We start from the raw sequence: 19,196 nt of genomic DNA on the forward strand, positions 1-19,196 counted from the left end.
TACATAATTAAAGATGAAGTGCACGTGCATCACGTGACCTTCACAACCCGTCAACCCTCCATCTTACAAAAGTAATTTATAATTAAAATTAAAAATGTGTGTTTGCAATCGTGCTTACATTTGAAATTATGCAGATAAAACCTGTTTTTGATGGATGCATCATTTAATAAATAAAACCGTCAACCGTCAAATCTCGTGAGTCGTGAGACTAGTGACACGAGTCACGAGGGACGAGTCACAGAGAGCGCAAGCTCGCAGCAGGAGAAAAAGACGGGGATGATGGATATACGAAAATGGCTCAGAAAAGGAAAAAAATGCAACCGACGAAAATAAAGAAGATGATGAAAGACATGTTGTGAGAGGAGTTGGAGGAGGAGGAGGAGGAGGAGGAGGAGAAGACTATCATATCGATGAAATACCGACAGAAGCTGGCCAACCTGGCCAAGCCAGCAACGTTAGCCCTGCAGCTGGTGCCCCAGTGCAGACAGCCGAGTTGCCACGCTCGGCGGCGGCCTCGGGGTCGGGTGTGACTGTCAAGCCGCTTCCCGATGATCTTGGAAGTGAGAGACCGAATCAAGTTGTTCTACAGCGGTACCCTGGCCATCTGTTGCAGAACAAGAGTCGCTCATTTGTGTCCTCGTGGTACCGGACTAATGAATGGCTGGAATACAGTGTGCAGACAGATGCAGCATTCTGCTATCCATGTAGGAAGTTTAACACCGCACGCGGCCCAGTGGACTCTACTTTCACAGTGCGAGGCTACCGGAATTGGAAACATGCTGTTGAGAAAGACGGGGGGGGGGGTGGTTTCACAAACACGCAACTTCAAAGGAACATTTAACTTGTGTTTTGAGGTGGAAGGAGAATGAGAGGTGCATCGATTGTGGTAAGGAGATTTCCACACTCCTCAATGCTGACCAGCTAAATAGAAACCGGTACTATGTGTCTGCTCTTATAGATGTTGTGGGATTTCTCGCCGAAAATCAGACACCTTTTCGAGGGAGCCTTGATAATTTTGAAGATATGTCAGACGGGCACAGTGGGCTCTTTCTCTCGATTTTAAACTACACACTCAAAAAAGACACCGAGCTAGCCGAAATAATAAAGCATATCCCACGAAACGTAAGCTATACTAGTCCGGAAATGCAGAATGAACTGATCTGCCCATTGAGTAATGTTGTGACGGATGCCATCGTGGAAGAAGTAGGCACATCGTGGTTTACCATCAAGGTGGATGGGACGAGGGACCCCACTGAATGCGAGAACATATCAATCATCATTCGATTTGTATCGGCATCAAATGAAGCAACAGAGCGTCTACTCACAATAGCTACAGCCGACGCTGGAGATGCAAAAACATTGACAGACCTAATAATTGCAGAGTTGACAAAAACAGGACTTGACACGTCAAAAATATTAAGTCAGGTGTACGACGGGGCTTCGGTAATGGCTGGGAAGCACGGTGGGTGCAAAAGTTGTTGCAAGAGATATTGGAAAGAGAAATCGCCTATGTGCACTGCTTAAATCACCAACTCCATCTGGTAGTTATCCACGCACTGGCAGCAGAGAAAGCTGTCACTGATTTCCTCGAGGTTTGTTGTTACCTGTACAAATTCTTCAGAAAGCCCACTGTTGCTGCACAGTATAAAGGTGAGCGGTTAAAACGATTTCTTGATCAAAGTTGGACGGGACATTCGCCACCGTGTCTGTGATCATAGGATATTTTAAGGATATCGCATCCTTACTGTCGGAGATTGATGCAGAGCGTGCCTACGGTGCAGAGATGAGGATTGAGGCCATTGGGCTTTTGCAGGAAGTCTCTGGGCATGCCTTCATGTTCATTGCTATCTTTGTACAAAAACTGCTGATGTTGTTAGATGGCCCTAACAGACTCTTGCAGGCAGAGGACATGGACTTGCTAACAGGGTTGGAACTGGTGGCGAGTGCTACAGAGTGCATGAAGAAACTCCGCTCTGAGGATGAGTTCAATGATCTGTGGAACAAGGCCAAAAATGCTCACACTTCTACACCTGCACCACCAAAACCGACACGCACAATGCATAAGAACTTGGAACAGTTTGTAGTTTTGGAGACTACAGGACAAAACAATGACAATGACAAGACGGAACTGCAAAGGGTTTTTTACAGCGCAATTGACACTGTGCTTGGAGAGATCGCTCAGCGCTTCAGTGAGCGCAACACACAACTCGCCCGTTCACTCGCTGCCTTGAATCCTGAAAATGGCACGTTTTTGGATCCCCACTTGCTCCAGCACATCATGACATTAACAAAGTCAACCATCAGTGAAACAGAGTGTGTGGTTGCAAAACAGTTTATTCGCTCACAGACAGAAAAGCAGCCAAATGAGAGATGGACAACACAAAAACTCCTCTCAACATACCACAAAACGCTGGAAGCCATGCCAAGTGTAGTGACTGCTATGAGACTTGGATTAACATTTGGTGCGTCCACTGCCATGTGTGAAAACTCATTCTCAACATTGAGGAATGTCTTCACTGACCACCGACGGTCCATGCGCCATGCACGCAAGGCACAACTGGTACTGCTGGACTTCAAGAGAGACCTCACACGTAAATGTCTGAATGAATGGAAGGAGAAGGTCCTCAGAAGATTCCACACCGAGACACGTCGCCTGCAGCTCTTCTGAGAGTGAGTGCAGCGGTATAAAAACTATACGAGGAGTTCAGATTCTGTGTGTGACTGCTGGTGATGCGTGTGTGGTTGTAGTTGCAGTGTGGTTGTGGTCAGCACCCGCCGTGGTCGGCTGCTTTGTACTTCTGATGTTTAAGTTAAATGTTGTGTTTGGTGCTTTGCATATCCCACATCTAGTGCTTTGTGCATAACCTTACCTCTGTGTAATTGACCGCTTTAAATGCGGACCTTGTGGTATCTTCAGGCTGGTCGTATTTGCTGTTGATAGTTTAACGTGATGATTGCAGGTCATAGCCTACTGTATCTTATTTGAAAGTGCACTGATGCACTATTTGAAAAAGTGCACTATTTGAAAGTGCCAACCTCCCCCGTTTGGTCATTGTATCTCTGGTATATTAATTATATAATGCCAATTCTTGACAACACCTTGTATAAGTGCACCTGAATTGGTGCCAATTGTCAAATCATTGAATATCTGCATTGTGAATGTGCCAGTTTGTTGTGGCTCTCCTGCATTCGAATTATTTTAGGCCAAAAACATCGGAACATATTAAATCTAGCTGAGATCAATTTGGTTAGTATGCGACGGCAACCTCAGTATAGATGTGTCAATGCTGCATGAATACAATAGTATACCGGTTTATCAAAAATATTAAATTTAATAATTGTGCCCCCCCCATCCAGTTCATATGCCCCCCTTAATACTGAGCCCTGGCTACGGGACTGACACACACACACACACACACACACACACACACACACACACACACACACACACACACACACACACACGGAAAACCCGACAATAACGGATATTTAGCGAATCCCAACAAACAGACAAACAAAGCGGACGATTACAATATCCCGCTCCATCCCTCCAGGGGGCACGATAACAATTGTAAAGTCATATTTTTAAAATTATCAAATTGTCTTCTCCACATTTAGTGGGGCAACTTAGCTAAATATAGTATAACAATTGTACATTTCGTGAGGAAAGCACCAAATTTGGCACACTAGTGGCCTATCATATTATGAACACATTTGGATATTTGGCCATCTCAAATTCAGCCGCTGATGGCTGTGGCAGCCATTTTCCACCGCCATCAAAAATTTTGAGATGGCCCAATATCCAAATCTGTTCATAATATGTTAGGCTACTAGTGTGCCAAATTTGGTGCTTTCCTCACAAAATGCACAATTGTTATGCTAAGTTGCCCCACTAATTGTCAAAGTAAATCTTTGTTGAAAATTTGACGACAAAAGCTCAAATGGAAAAAGGTTACGGCCTGGACAGACACAGACGGACGACCTGAGGGTTAAAAGTATAAACAACCAAATTAAAACCACTGGGAACTTGTGGACGAGTGGTTTGAGACGTGGTTGTGACTAGATTTGTAGCTGTCGTCTGTCTCTCGGGTTCAAATCCCTCCCGTCGCTTTCCAAAAAGACACGATCCCAACTGTAAACCACTCATGTGACTCATATGTGTCCAACAGATTGTAAATCACCTCACACCCTTGCTGCGGTTTCCACTACTTTAAACTAATTATCCATAATTAACATATTTGAATTCGTCCGTTTTGTTGTTGTTTCATCACAAACACCTCACAATTCAATATTATTCTTGGAGAGTGTTTAAATGACGTGATAAATCCTTCAGGAGTTATCCATTCGGGAAAATCATCGATGTCGCATCCAGGAAGGTGAAAATAAAATAAAATATGAATTTCTTTCCGAGGAACTTCAACGCAAGAAGCCTGAGGCCTACCAAGTTACGGTTGCCAAGCGACGGCTCGTGTCACATGGGTTCGTGATGAAATAAATGGGCAATGGCAGAATCGAGTGTTTGATCGCTTTAATTCATTTTACGATTCGTTTTCACTGTTGTCAGAGACATCGATAAGGATCACGAACGACACGTCGTTGTTTTTGAACGAATCTCAAACTGAACGCTCTGTGGAAATGTCGTTTTGAGCAGATGTCCATTCGCCGTTCCAATGGTGGACGGAAGCTTTGTGGGAAACGTTCCACGGGTTGTTTCAAGTGTTACTGAAGGTTGAATGGCATTCCGCACAGGATCATAATTCCACGGGAAAAGGTCGAGGAAAAAGAGCAGAATTCCGCCTCGCTGAAGTGTGGATACGAGAGGGTGTTTGATGCGTGATGAACACACAGAAGAAGATGAACCTCAATTACAAACCAAACATATCAATTTCCATGACCTTACCTCTGGAATGACATACGTATACCAATCAACGTGAATCCACTTCAGGTTCTTTGATGTCTATTTCCACAATATCACGAAACCCTTCATGAGGTATTAACCATGGAGAAGCAGCTTATCAATCGAATCAGTCATAAATTGAGTGCAAAATATACATCATCGTAATCGCAAAAATATGATCAATGGACCTGCAGCTTATCTGGGCCCTGGCCTAATATCGTCACCCAAGTTTGATGGTACCCTGACTGGTGGGTCTGGAGGAGAAGTTTTTTGAAGGAATTTACGGATTTTCCCAATAATTAACTAAATCGCTATTTCGACACACTTTCAGTCACGTGATCCACATGGCCTCCACAATTTATCATCACTCCATCGTTTAGGCTCATGTGGACATTGTGATCAACCGAGCAAATATTAATTATTTATAGCAGAAAATATTCTGGCCAAGGTTTACATTCATATAAACTAAGCAGCAGGCCTCAAAAGTAATTGCTGAAATAATTGTTCAAACAGAGGAACGGTGCGCCGCTGCAATAAATATCGTATGTCTGTATTTTATGAAACCCTACAGTCAACGGAGTATGTTCAAGAAGTCAGCAGCAAAATGTGGGTGGTATGGTTTGTGATTATAGGCCAAGTCTTGTTTTCTGGTTTATCCATATGTTGTTTCCAAATACTCATCGTAACACAGGCCCAGCCACGTGTGATTCCAGCGAATATCCACTGGACTTGGAAAATCTGAGTCCGTTATTCTCTGGTGTTAGATTTTGGTTTTATTCTTAGTCCAGTGGAGTTGTGGTGGCACATACAACCACATCTTCACAGCGTGAATATTCCACTTCTGCACCGACAGCCATGAGACTACATGTGCCAACCGCCCCCCTTCATTCCCGAACTCGCGATCGCAAATGGTCACACTGATTTGGTTTGCATGTATCGCAAAATGATGGCAGCTCCATTCATTACTTTGCTGTAAGAAAGCTTGACCTTTTGACAAATTATGGCACATCCAAACCCTTGGAGGATCTAACTGCCAATTCTTTCTTTGCATTTTTCCCATTTCCTGGTGCAGAACCAGCGCAAGGCAGCAGCCCAGGCCATGAAAGCATGTCAAGCAGCAAACCAGAAATCAAGTCAGAAAATGGTTAAAAAAAAAAAACATGGCAAATTGGAAAGGCATGTCCTACACTGCCTCCACTTTCTTTTCAAGACATAAAATATGATTTCAGTCACCCCTATCACATTAATACCATCACTGGCATTATGCAATCTTGAATTTGTATCACTACCTCCAAACACCAACAGCATGATCGGGTGATTCTAGGCACTGAAGCACCCAGTCCCTACGGGAGCCGTCATGGGGGTCTTGTTAATATATTTATGCCTATTTTACTCCAAGGGGTTCCAGGATTACACACCCAAAAAAGGGTTGCGATCGGTTCAGCCGTTTTTGCGGTACCTGGGAACAGACGGACAGACAGAAAGTGAATTATAGTAAGATTTCCAAAACATTCCCGCTCTGCATATAAAAGGTGCAAAAACAGATCCCTGCAATTACAGACCAGCTGCCTTCTCCCAATCTTCAGCAAGGTTATGTAATCCATCATCGCTTCAGACATTAAATTCTTCCTCTTCTCCAATGGCTTGATTTCTGATCATCAATTTGGATTCAGACAAGGGCACTCTATGCTGGATATGCTGCTTCTGCTTTCCCAACAATGGATGGAGATCCCACGACATCCATGGCATTTCGATCTTTCTTTTCGAGTGCTGTAATATCATTGTGGTGTTCCAGAGCTCCATTGCTTTATCAATCGGTTTGATTATTTGGGGATTGATCTTGTACAATTGCATGCATTTTATCATCCATGAATGTGGAACGTGTGTGTGTGTGTGTGTGTGTGTGTGTGTGTGTGTGTGTGTGTGTGTGTGTGTGTGTGTGTGTGTGTGTGCGTGCGTTAATGGTTACATATTTCACTGTTAAAATACATACATGGAAACGATAAACATACTCTATCATTGCAAATGGATGCTTGGATGGACAGGGAAAAAGTTATTCAAAGAAAGATTAAGGGATGGTTCACATGATAATTTCTTGTGACCATCCCTACCTTGTTTACACACTGTATAGTGCAGTGGCTATTCAAGCTGCGAAATCAACACACACTCCACTTTTTGATTTTACTTTATTTATTATAACAAGTATGTCAATCAACTTTGAAGTCAATGAGTTAAGAGAATGCATTTCAAATCAACCAACAGTACATCCACATACTCATATATATTATAAGCTGAATCAGTTATATTTCAGAAATAATTTCCTCCAAACACACTACATAATATGTAACATGCAAGCTCTGATATTTGTAAAATATCAATACTTGAAAAAGCTGTGCAAGATCATTGGCAAGGTTTTCAAAATAATGTTCAAGGCTATGGCTATGTTAATGATAGATCTATGTTCATCATATTAGTTGGTCATAGTCAGGATTGATTTGAATTTCATTGACTTGATGGATAACACTTCAGGATTTGATCGCATCATAACGTGAATCATACTTAGGTTATCAACAGGAGTGCTTGAATAAATGAAACAATAGTTAGCTTAACATTTTGTGTGCATCCACATAACTGATATTTTTTGTGACTTCCCTTTCAGCATTTGATAGTGCCATTGCTGTTAATGTCTTTCCAGAGACGTTGCATGGTTGTGGGTGACACCTGGTGCAGTGTGAGCACACTGTGGAAGTCACAGGTTCGTCCAGCCAGGCGTCGTCGATTGAAACCCCCATTATGTGTGGGAAGTACACCCAGCTTGTGTGCACACACTCCAACAAACACGTCCTCAAGAGGCAGCATAGCTGTACGTAATGAGGAGCGATACACGGCACTTGCGAGCTCTCCCGAGAGGACATAACCTGTGCCTGAGCAAAATGGGGGGTATCGGGGCCGAGGGTAGACTGAGCGAGGCATATACCATTTGCTGTGTGGATCGCGAATGGGCTGACCATTAATAACCTGACCTGTGTAGAAAAAGGTACTTGCCGACCCTTCAGTTTCTAGTGCTCCAGAAACTAGGTTTTCCATATGCACAAAAACATCTCCATCAGTCTTCATGACATAACGAGCTCCAGGACAAAAATTAGCTGCCCACTTGAGCCCCATTATTGTCTTTAGTGTCAGGTTACGGTATGTATCTACAAAATCTTCTTGTAAAATGTCATGGTACTCATAGCTTTCTTCCAGCACGACAGCAGCCACATTAGGAAGGAGACTCATCCCGAGCAAGAAGAGGGTAGTGATGGATGTATCTCGTCGCAATATTGGATGTCCCCAAGTGCTGCGAATTGCAGCCCTAGCTTCATACTCACCTGGAGCACTGCTCACCAACACCAACAAGAATGGTGGTTGTCCACTGCACTTTTGTGGTTCATTGATGAGTAGCTGGTAAGAATGAGGGTAGAGTGAACGCACATGCACGTTGCTTGGAGGTCCATCCAGTACCACCTGCTGCCTATTACTCATTGGCTCCTGGCCTCCACTGGCCCATGCCTCAAGCACAGAGAGGAACCATTGATAGAAGGCCCAGCTTAACACCATAAGCAGAGAAAAGCAAAACCCATGAGAGAACTTCTCAATAGGCTTCATACGAAGCCAAAAGTACTTCTTCATCTCTACATGTTATTTAAAAACACAAATGAACTCCACCAGGAAGCCATTTGATGCTTTATGAAAATCCTGAAAATGTGACATGGAAGAGCATCTTTACAAGCTGCTGTGAAGGCAAATAGTTCAATAAAGACATGTCTTCACAAATCTATCATTTACCAAATACACGAGTCCCTTTCTTACAGACATTTTGTTACATTTTAAATTTGAAAGCAGAGAATGAAATATTATTCTGGACCACTCAGCATAATCGTTGCAAAATGTACTGAGGCATAACTTATACCTTGGTAATTAAGACATAATAATGATTTTCACTCATTTTTGTCAAGTATTGTATGAACTTATGTACTGAGACAAAAATAATGTACAAATAATGATAATTTTAGTATTTGTCCTGCATTTATGTCACTACATCTCTGTTCCTTTTTTATACTAGTGCAAAGTCAAAGAAAAGTTATTTCTCAAGATCCACATGAGAAAAAGGACATCACATATCCTAATTAAAAGAAAAACTGATTTAAACACTTTGAGTGTTCAACAGCCAACTGCGTGAACGAAATGAAAAGCAATGGAACCAGTTTTGCATATGAACGACGATGAGGATGTGTTGGTTTCTTGTACAAAGTAGATCAGTTTGATCAAATAGTCATGGAAATCCTGCAAAAGATAACCAAATAAAACAAAATAAACAACAAACAATTTATTTAATGTTGTACCATCATTATATGCAAGAAAGTTTATTTCATTATTTTCTAGATCCCAAATCATCAGTTAATCTGATTTGATGGAATAATGATCGGATATGAGTATTCGTAGGGTGTTAGGGAGGTATTAGGAGGGTATTAGGAAGGTGCTCAGCTGTTTAATGACGATACAGCTCAGCCTGGTCCAGAGGCAAAGTGGGATGAACAAACACAAAGGGAACACACACATACTTAATTGTGCACACAAAAAAACATGAACTCTATCTATCCATTTGGATTAAGTTACAGTTCATTTAATGCCCTGAGACAGTTCTGAGTTCCTTGTACTACATTAGTTATGGCTCTCATGATATTGCTAGATTGTGAATATGCATTAAATTCAAACATAACGACAAATAGGGAAAATGGTGGTTGTGGGATAAAATGATGAATTATTCGAAACCTAAAAATATCTGCTTCCATGCAACAGCAGCAACTTCATTTCATTTTCATGTGTGTAAGGACATTGGTAGAATGGTAGAGCTGACTTCATGGTGGAACAAATGGCAGATCTTGTAGAATATATACATTGTCTGGCTCATCCTAAACTCATATTTTATGAGTCAAAAGTGCTATTTTATTGTAAACACTGGCTAGTGAAATTGATATTTCACAACATAAAGGATGTAGAATTTATAAAATTGTTTGAGAGTAAGTTAGTTTCAAAAGATGGCATTTCCTTGAATTTGAAATAATATAAGGAGAAAAATACTGAGCATTTAAATTTTACAACTTTTAAAACTTGTAACAGACTTTTTAAAGCTTTTAATATGATCAAATGTCAAGGCAGTAAGGAATTGTAAAATATTCTAAAGAAGGTTTTTTCCTTGTTTTTACTTCTTCTTTTTTTAATTTTTCAGAAGATTGAGACTCATGGAAGTGTGAGGTTGAAGCAACTAAAGGGAGGTGTGAGGTTGGAATGAGTGCAGGCATTAGTGAAGGTGGGGTAAAGATACATCGGTGGGAATTAGCCAGAGAGAACATTTTGGTGGGGATGAAAATAAATATATATATGAAAATTGTCATTCTGAGCGAAGGATCGCGTCGAATTATGTGTTGTTTCAATGGAGGGCTATTTTGAACGAAGGTTACAATGACATCGTGTCTGGTCATGGCAGATGTTTGTGGTGGTACATGTTGTGGGAAATTCATTGGGATATTTCACCCAGATAATTTTATAAATATGTCCAGATTATTTGGTGGCCAACTGTAAGTAAAGGGTTGTGAGGTTATGCTTTCTGGTATTCTTCTAAAAATAGGGAAGATAATTTATATTTGATGGTATGATGGATGTTAACTTATGGTTGGAAGATCAGTGTACGTAGAAAGGTTTTGGTTTTTGAAGCAATGGGAATCATTTCAGAAGCAAATCAGGAGTGTTTGCAGAATGATAAGCAGAGGCTAAACAGAAAGGGTGCAGGAAAGTTTGGAGTGTAAATTAAAGAGAGAACTAGAAGGGCACTTGGTCGAGCATGCACCTCCGCCATGCAATGCCTGATCCATGAGAACATATTTGGCCCAATACATTTTTGAAATATTATGCTATACAGTACTATATCGTTTTGGCCCCATCTCTCAATGGTGAAGAATCACTTCCTTTTTTTGTTTGTTTACATTGTCAAGGCTCGTATGCGAACTAACACACAACACACGGCAAGGGGGCATGAGACGAGAGGGGTGGGAGAGGGAAGGATAAAACACTGGGAACAGAGACAACTTTAAAAACAAAAAAAAAATTGTATCCTGCTGGATTCGGATCTTCACCAAAATCGAATCAGTTGGTCCTTGTCACACACCCAACGTGTGCACCAAGTTTTGTCCGAATCTGTCCACAACTTTTTGAGAAATCGTGCTATGTACTATTTTTGGCCCTATCTCCCAGTGGTGAACAATTGCTTTAACATTCTAGTAGCCGGATCTAGATCTTCATCAAAATCTAATCAGTTTGTCTTTGTCACACCCAACCTCTCCACCAAATTTCATCTGGATCCGTCCACAACTTTTTGAGATATCCTGCACACAAACAAACAAACAGATAAACAAACAAACAGACAGACAGGGGTGAAAACATAACCTCCTTCCTCCTTCGGTGGCAGAGGTAATGATAGCTTTTTTATGTTAGAGGAAGGTGGAGAGGCTAAAAAGGAAGATACTGCAAATGATAACATGATTGGTAAGGATCGGCAGGAATATATAATTCCAGGAAGAAAAAGGTAAAAAAAAAAAAAAAAAAGCATTTCACATCAATAAAAGGAGTTTATAGAATAAGATGGAGGAGCTTGAAGAAAGATTGGATAGGAAAGAGTATGACATATCTGCTTTAACAGATATATGGTGTAATGAAGAGAGAAATTGGAGGAGAGGATGAGAAGGCTACCAGATAGGAAAGCAAAACTATGCGTATAGCTATCTGAGTAAAGACCAGTGTTATATTGAGACAAAGGTGTGACATCGAAAAGGGAATTAATGTAGAGGATTCCGTGTCGATGAGAAATTGGAAATGAGAAGAATAGTAAGGCACTCATCGGATACTTTTTACAGGGCTTGTTATAGTGCTCCTGGTATTGGACCCCTGGTGCGTGAGGAAAGATCAAGAAAGAAGGGTTCATGAAGAATTCATAAGGGCATGTGGTAAGGGAAGAGTATTGATTATGTGGGACTATAATTTGTCAGGGGTCGAAACCAGAAAGAGCAGAACAGATGAGGAATTTCTATATCTAGTCTGGCATTTCTTTTTCAGCCACTTTCTAAATAACCACAAAAGGGGAAGCGCAGTTTTAGACTTCTTTTTAACGATCCAAATATGGTGGAAAAAGCTGCTTTTGACACTGTTTGTGTTGGAGTAGTCTTACAACATTTTGAACCGTGGATTATGGACTTAATTGGTCCTATCTTAATTGGACCTAAGTGTCTGGTGTATGGCTAATTAGAGATATGGGCCTTGTCTCTTTAGATGTAGAGGTTAAGATTGCTTCGTCTATGTGTTCTCTCTGGATGTGAAACCGGCCAAGAACTTGGTCAGGGCCTTCTCAAAGCATGCCTTCCGGTCTTTGGCTGTACTCAGGACGGCAAAAAGCAAGAGGCACAGCTGCCGAGGCAGGCAGCTGGCTCTGCCATCATGGACATCAATCATGGCTGTCTAGCAATGCAGTCGCCAGTCATCATTGGCTAATGACTGTCACGTAATTCCTGGGAGTGCTCCAAGAGAGGAAAATTGGGATAGCATGGAAGCATCTAATAAAAGCTCATCTCTCTCTGTCTCTGTCTCTGTCTGTCTGTCTCCCTCTCTGCCAGACATGTTGTCACCCGATCAAGCACACCCTCTTGCTCAAGCTCACTAACTGTTGTGTCTTCTCACCCTCTTCGGTTCTTGAGTCTGTCCAGTGTGTAGCAGCCCTGAAGCAGATTATCTTTTGGCCTGGTTCTGTGTGAATGGGTGACTATGTGTATTTGGAGCCAAGGGGTTATTCATTTCTGCCTGTATTTACAATACCATTCTATTCATTGTGTCAAAGTATTCAGGATTTTGTGCCACCTGTTGTTGTGTGTAATACATTTTTTTTTCTTAAAAGATGTGCATAGATTTGAGTGCCCACCATGTTTTAGCAATACTGACGATTCGTTTTCCTGATGCTGATCCTGCTCAACAGATTCTTTCAGCGAGGGAGCCTCATGAGTGGAGTAGGCCAACGGACTGACCATGTGCTTCGTAGTTGCAGCAGGTTGATCGGCATCTCAAGGATACGAGGATGGGCCAGGCATCTGCCTGGGGGATGACCAGACGGAGGACCCTGGAGTACGGCGGAAAGTGGACGCAGTGAAGCGCTGCTCCGCTGCATGCCCCCATACCTGATCTGACCTGACGATTCAGCTTATTTATTTATAACACTTGAAGGATTAAATTCGTGTTAATCGTGAGTTTGATAAACAGTGTAAGAACACACAGACATTGAACATCAATCACTCAGGCAGCCATTCATGCAAATTGGACAGGAGCATGCTCATCAGTGGGATCATGAGATTCAAGTGTGTATGTTCCCCTCCCCAATATAATTACTTGCAGTTCTGGGTGGGGGCCCTCCATGCAACTAAAATATATATATATATAAATATATTGTAACGGATTCGCGCCCGCCGGCGTGCTGACGGCCACGTAACTCGAATCGCGGCACGTCGCCCACCGGACGGACAATCCAGTCGTGACCCTCTCGGACTAACGCCGGGAACCAGTCACGGGTGGACCTTTCGGTCTCACCGCGATCGAGCCAATCGGCCCCCGCGTGGGATAGGGTTGCTCGCCAAATTCGACCTACCTAAGTACCCACACGGAGGGTAGACCGGGCGATCGCACCTCGCCGCAGGTCGACTTCGGACACGGGCCACTTAAGCGACCCGTTCCGTACTATCGGGATAACCGAGCGGTGTTATCGTCGGCCTCGACGGTTCGATTAATTATCGGGCGTCTTAGCCCACTACCAACCCTTTACGTGAAGCAAGATGAGGATTCAATGAAAGAAATGACGAAGCGAAGCGGGAAACAGTTCAACATAAAGCACATTTATTCGCGATGAACGGAAAGCACACATATACAATTCCACCAAAAGCACATAGAAAAGAAGACAAAAAGCAAATGCGACAATGCAGATATAATACCGACTACGCGAGCACACGGCAACACTTATACAATTTTACTTCACAGATGGCGCCGACAACACACATTCCCAAAGCAAAAGAAACGAGAACCACCCTCCAGGATGAGGGGGTAGGCGGGCCTGGGGCCGAGACCATGTCGGGCCTACCCGTCTGGTGATGAGACGCGGAGCGGCAGTGGTGCCTCAACTCCGCGGGCCTCGCGGACAGTGTCTGGTAGGGGGTGGGAAGGGGGCCCCCTTGGTCGCACTATCTCAGCGCGGGGGGGAAACAGGAGGGGGTTGCTGATGCTCGGGGAAAGGAGGATTTTTACTCTGTCTCGGGTCCCGCGACGAGCGTCTCCACCTCGACCAGGTCGCGCCGTCGGCCTCCCTGGTGTGCAGCTCCCGGCACCGACGCGAGCACCCCCTCGTCTGCCTTCGCCGCCGCCGCCTCTCCACAGCTCCGTCCTCTTCGCTCCGACTCCAACTCCGAACTCTTCCTCCTGCGAACTTCCCAACTGCACTCAACTCCAACGCACACGACGACCTTTTCTGACGAACGCAGCCGCTTATATAAGCCCCGTGGCTTCGCCTTTGACCCCCTGCCTTCGACCTTTCACCTCGCTCCCCATTGGCCCGAGAAAAAGTGGGCGTGAATGCTTTTTGATCCGTTTTTGGAGCGGAAAGTCCGTGGTTTTGTACACGCTGTTCGGCGCGCGCCCTGCACGAGTCCAATACCGGTACCCACAAGCGGCGCAAGAACGGTGGCGATGCAACGGTTGCGAGGTGTTGACGGTAAAGGTCGTGGCTGTTGTGGTGAAGCGGCGCTGTGGTGGGTGGTTGATGTTGTGACGACTGTTGAGACGTGGTTGGTGGTGGTAATAGTGGCGGTTGGTCCAAAATAAAGATAGTAAAAGAAAAACGGCTATCCTGAAGAGTCGCAGCACGCATAAATGACATGTATTCCCACTAGACCACGGGTTTGGGCCTAACTACACATATACTTACCGAGATATCTCACCTAAGGGACCTGAATGGTGGTTTGCGAATTTGGTCAACCACAACACTACCCCCTCCCCTTTTTACAGACTCGTCCCGAGTCGTCAAATTTTCGTGTGCCATTATGTGTAGTTTTCCCCTAGTACATTTTACCTACGGATCCCTGAGTGCGACATTCATGGTATTCGTGTCCCCAAAATAAATAACCTGAGGGCTGCGTAACTACCTAAACAAACTCACTCACACGGACGACTTAAATAAAATTGCCGGCGCTAGGACAGACATGCCGGGGGCGCACTCATATTTACAGTACATCTTAACCTTAACTTACAAATTTTACACTAAACCATGGCCCAGGATCAATGAACTCTGCAAAAGGAAAGCAGTTAGCAGGGAGCCAGGCTGCTCACATGCAGTCTCTGGCTCAAAACAATGCAGGTGACAGGGAACGTGGCTGGCTGCTCACACGCAGTCCAAGGCCTTCCCTTTTTGAACTGAACGCAGTGAACCACAACGGTGCATGGGCTGCACAAACGCAGTCTCCGTGCCAGCTCAAGTGGCACACGCAATGAACACAACGAATGGATGCATGGACACAAACACGGTGCACGGGCCGCCACTGCAGGCCCGTGTTGTAGCTGCCAACAGGGCAGTTCTCGCAGCTTGCAAACTGTTGCATTGCGGATCCTGGCGCACATGGAAATGAACAGGGGGGGGGGGCAAAGCAAAAATTGAACGGGGCTGGTGAACGTGGGCAGTGGGCATGGCATGGCAAAAGCAGCAGGCAAACACAGCCCGCAGAAGAAGGCCGCTGCAGGCAAACACAGCCGGCAGATGAACTGGCCGGCACAGGCCTTGAAGTACCACAGCCAGCCGATGAACTGGCCGGCACAGGCCTTGCAGCACAGCAGCTGCAGATGAAGTTGGCCAGCCTTTGCCGTTCAGTGGAGGTTGGTGGAGGTGCTGGCCACTTGGAAGGCGGGCTCGGACCTACCTACCTGTCTCCCTCCCACCTATCGCCTTTGCCTGTCACTGTACATACCCACTCCCTTAATTTGTCAAACCCCAATTTAGCCCCAACTTATTATTATTATTTTTTTTACTTCCCCACTATAAATCGTCCCCTAACCCCCTTTATCGTCCTTGTTCGGCTAACCTATCCTGTCACCTAGCCTACTCCCAACCCCTACGTTCCCTTCCCGGAGGGGAATAAGGGAGAGCTAACGTCCTGTGCCGAGGCCCAATTAAAGCCTCAGGATGGCCTCCCCAGAGTTCGGCGATCTTAACACCAAGTGGGTCCAGCGGCCCACAACGACAGCGAGGGGATGGATGGTGCGGAGGGGTACATCTCCTAATCTACCCTAACCATTTAACTGTTAAACTACCCCGGGGCTTTCAACAAGCGCCTCTCGCTTAAACTATTGGTTCTAACAACCCAGATTCCCGTCGCCTGTGTTGGTGTCCTCACAATTTCAGGCCTCGCCCCCCAATTTTCTCTCCGTGCCCTCACACGGTCTCCTGGCTGGGACACGTGGCTCCCTTTGGCAGGCATGACCCTCTGCCGAATCTCCCGCTATGGCACCCCCGGGCACTACACTGCCTCCGAGCCTACCAGCTCCCTAACACCGGGGAGTGCCCCCCATGGCACCTCCCCTGAAACGCACACGTGGCAGGCTGGCTTCCCAGGCCCCTTTCCGAGGGTCACCCTTGCCCACAACACTGCCCACGCGGCAAATGGCACCCCGGGCCCCCGCACCAAGCAGGCGCACCCGTGCCCACTACGCTATCCCGGCCCCCCATGGGCCCTTGGCCTACCACGGCCGACTAGCCTGGTGCCCGGGGTACCCACTCAGCGATACTCACCTTTCGCAGCCACGCTCCCAAGCCCGTCAACAGGGCTCCTGCACCCCTCCAAATGGGTTTCGAGCCTACATTCCCACCAACAACAAAACAACCTCCATTTTTCAATTTGACTAACCCCCTAACTCACTCTACACTGACCCCGGGGTCCCTTGGGCGGGAGTCACTCCTCCCCCCAATCACTCATCGCACCATGCATTCCCCATTCGCTCCACACACACAGACCCGCTGGCCTCACTCACTCACCAAGCACATGCTTCCACTTCACTCACCAACTCTTCAACACACTCACCGCTGAACTCTGCCATCCTTCGAACTACATCCCCTAACTAACTCGTGCTCCCACGTCGTCCCTTATACTATAGCACGTTCCATTTAACACTACGTAGCTAAGCTACGTCCCCACTACACATTCACAAGTCTGTCACGGTCTCCTAATCTCTTTAATCAATTTCCCCACCTAAATCTGGCTACAATCCCTCTAACTAATCCATTCCACGGACTCCATGAAGACTTACCCCTGCCCCATGAAGTCGGTCTAACTAAGCTAACCCTTCCCCCTAACTAGTTTCCATCCTGTGCCCCTGGTAAGGGGGTCTTCCACCCCTTGCCCAGGAATCCTGTGCACCCGAAAGTGAGGCTTTTTTTTTTTTTTTTTTTTTTTCCTTTTCATGCGCAGCACCAGCGCGGCAACTCAGAGCTCGCGCACTTTGCAGCTGCCCGTGACGTCATGCAGCTGCACGTGTACCTCGTCCCTCCTTGGACGGTACCATCCGGCAGGGATACCCCTCCTGCCGGATTCCAACCACACGTGCAGCCATGACGTCACCGTGCGCATAAAAAAAAAAACACAAGCCCCACGTCTCGAGGGGTTCCCCACGCGAACACATGTGCTTTGCCCGTTGGAGCTTAACACACACGATCGCGTGGAGAACCCGTCCGGTCCAAATCCGTTTACCTGCCTAAACTTTGTCCGTCCGCGGGATCGGCAAATCCACCGCGTGCGTTTCCGGACCGGGACTTCACTCTCGCAAGCGAGCACGTGGCGGTCTCGTGCGTTGCACAGCACGGACCGCGTGCTCACTGCTGGGTGAACCCGGCACGGTCCCCGAAACAACTACAGCCGCTACCCGGCTTTCTTTCTTCACATGTCGCCGTCGTCGTCGCCATTCCACACACGCACTCCCGCGTGTTACGACGCACACAGTCCACTCCATCACATTCACACCGGGAGACGCGGCTGCGTGCTCCCGCATGCCAACCGACATCTCCCTCACATACCGCTCTCTCACACACACGGTCTCCCTTGCACTCGGCCGTTCACTCACGCGTGCCTCACTACTAACACAAACCATACTACTTACACGCGGGGGCACTCATCCGCGGTGCCTCATCCACACACCGTGCCTCACTCACACACGCGGGGGCACTCAACCGCGGTTCCTCATCCACACTGGCCGTTTCATCCACACACACGGCCTCTTCCACACACGGTCCCTCATCCACACACGGCGTGCTGGGAAGCACGTACTCTGGCACCATCGCCACCACACCACTCACACACGGGGTCGCTTCCACACACGGGGACGCACTCACACCTTGCACCACACACACAGGGACAACCACACTGGGGATTCGCGTCCCCACAAGGGTCTCCGGGGCCTCTATACCCCCCAAGCTCTCCGTGCACCCGTTCGCAGCACTCCTCCTCTGAACCTCGCAAAGCACGACCGAACTCACCTGGTCGTGACTCGCCTCAAGGGGGCATACTCCCTCCCCTCGTTCCTGGAGGAGGCTATCCAGCTGCTCGCACTGGGTCTCTACCCAGTCCGCGAGCTCACCCCCATTATCCTCCACTACCTCCGTGTGTGTGTGTGCGTCACTTACCCCGTCTTCATCGTGTAGTCTTCCCTCTATCGTTCCCATTTCCCGTGTCTCTGCCAACTCAGTCACCTCTTCACCCTTTACCTCCCTTGTCTCAACTATTATTATTTCCTTTGTCATCACCTCGTGTCTCGTCTCACACGTTTTGGTCTCCCCATTTAATGTTTCCCTTTTGGTCACCGTCGATTCTTCTGTCACGACCCTCGCCCAACACGCCCCCCGAATTATTTTTTTACCCGCCTCCACCGCGGGCCTATCAGCCGTTGCACCCCCTTCCAGCTCGTTCGCTCCCACACGTGGAGTCGCCATTCCCAGATCCCTGGTCACGGCCTTCATGCCCGCCTGCAGGCATCGGCCCATGTTCTGCGTCTCACCCCGTAGCTCTTTCATTTCTTTTTTCATGTTTGCTTCCATTCCGTTTATTTGCTTGTTCATTTCGTTTTTCATTTCATTTGTATTTGTATCTATCCTTTCGTTCATGCCTTTCATTTCGTCTTTCATATCCGCATTTAT

General features: G+C 46.1%; 1 protein-coding gene across 1 annotated transcript in view; it reads right to left on the bottom strand.

The window, feature by feature from the left end:
- Positions 1-7,069: 7,069 nt before the first annotated feature.
- Positions 7,070-19,196, bottom strand: part of LOC147008476 (beta-1,3-galactosyltransferase 1-like) — a 30,192-nt gene continuing 18,065 nt past the window's right edge. Inside the window, exon 2 of the mRNA XM_085864652.1 lies at positions 7,070-9,223. Coding sequence (XP_085720778.1) covers positions 7,553-8,569 — 1,017 coding nt within the window. The 5' untranslated portion in view covers positions 8,570-9,223 and the 3' untranslated portion in view covers positions 7,070-7,552. The remainder of the gene's footprint in view (positions 9,224-19,196) is intronic.

The sequence above is a fragment of the Eptatretus burgeri genome, chromosome 18 (assembly GCF_056783735.1).
Source record: "Eptatretus burgeri isolate ZD-2024b chromosome 18, Ebu_testis_v1, whole genome shotgun sequence".
NCBI lineage: Eukaryota > Metazoa > Chordata > Myxini > Myxiniformes > Myxinidae > Eptatretus > Eptatretus burgeri.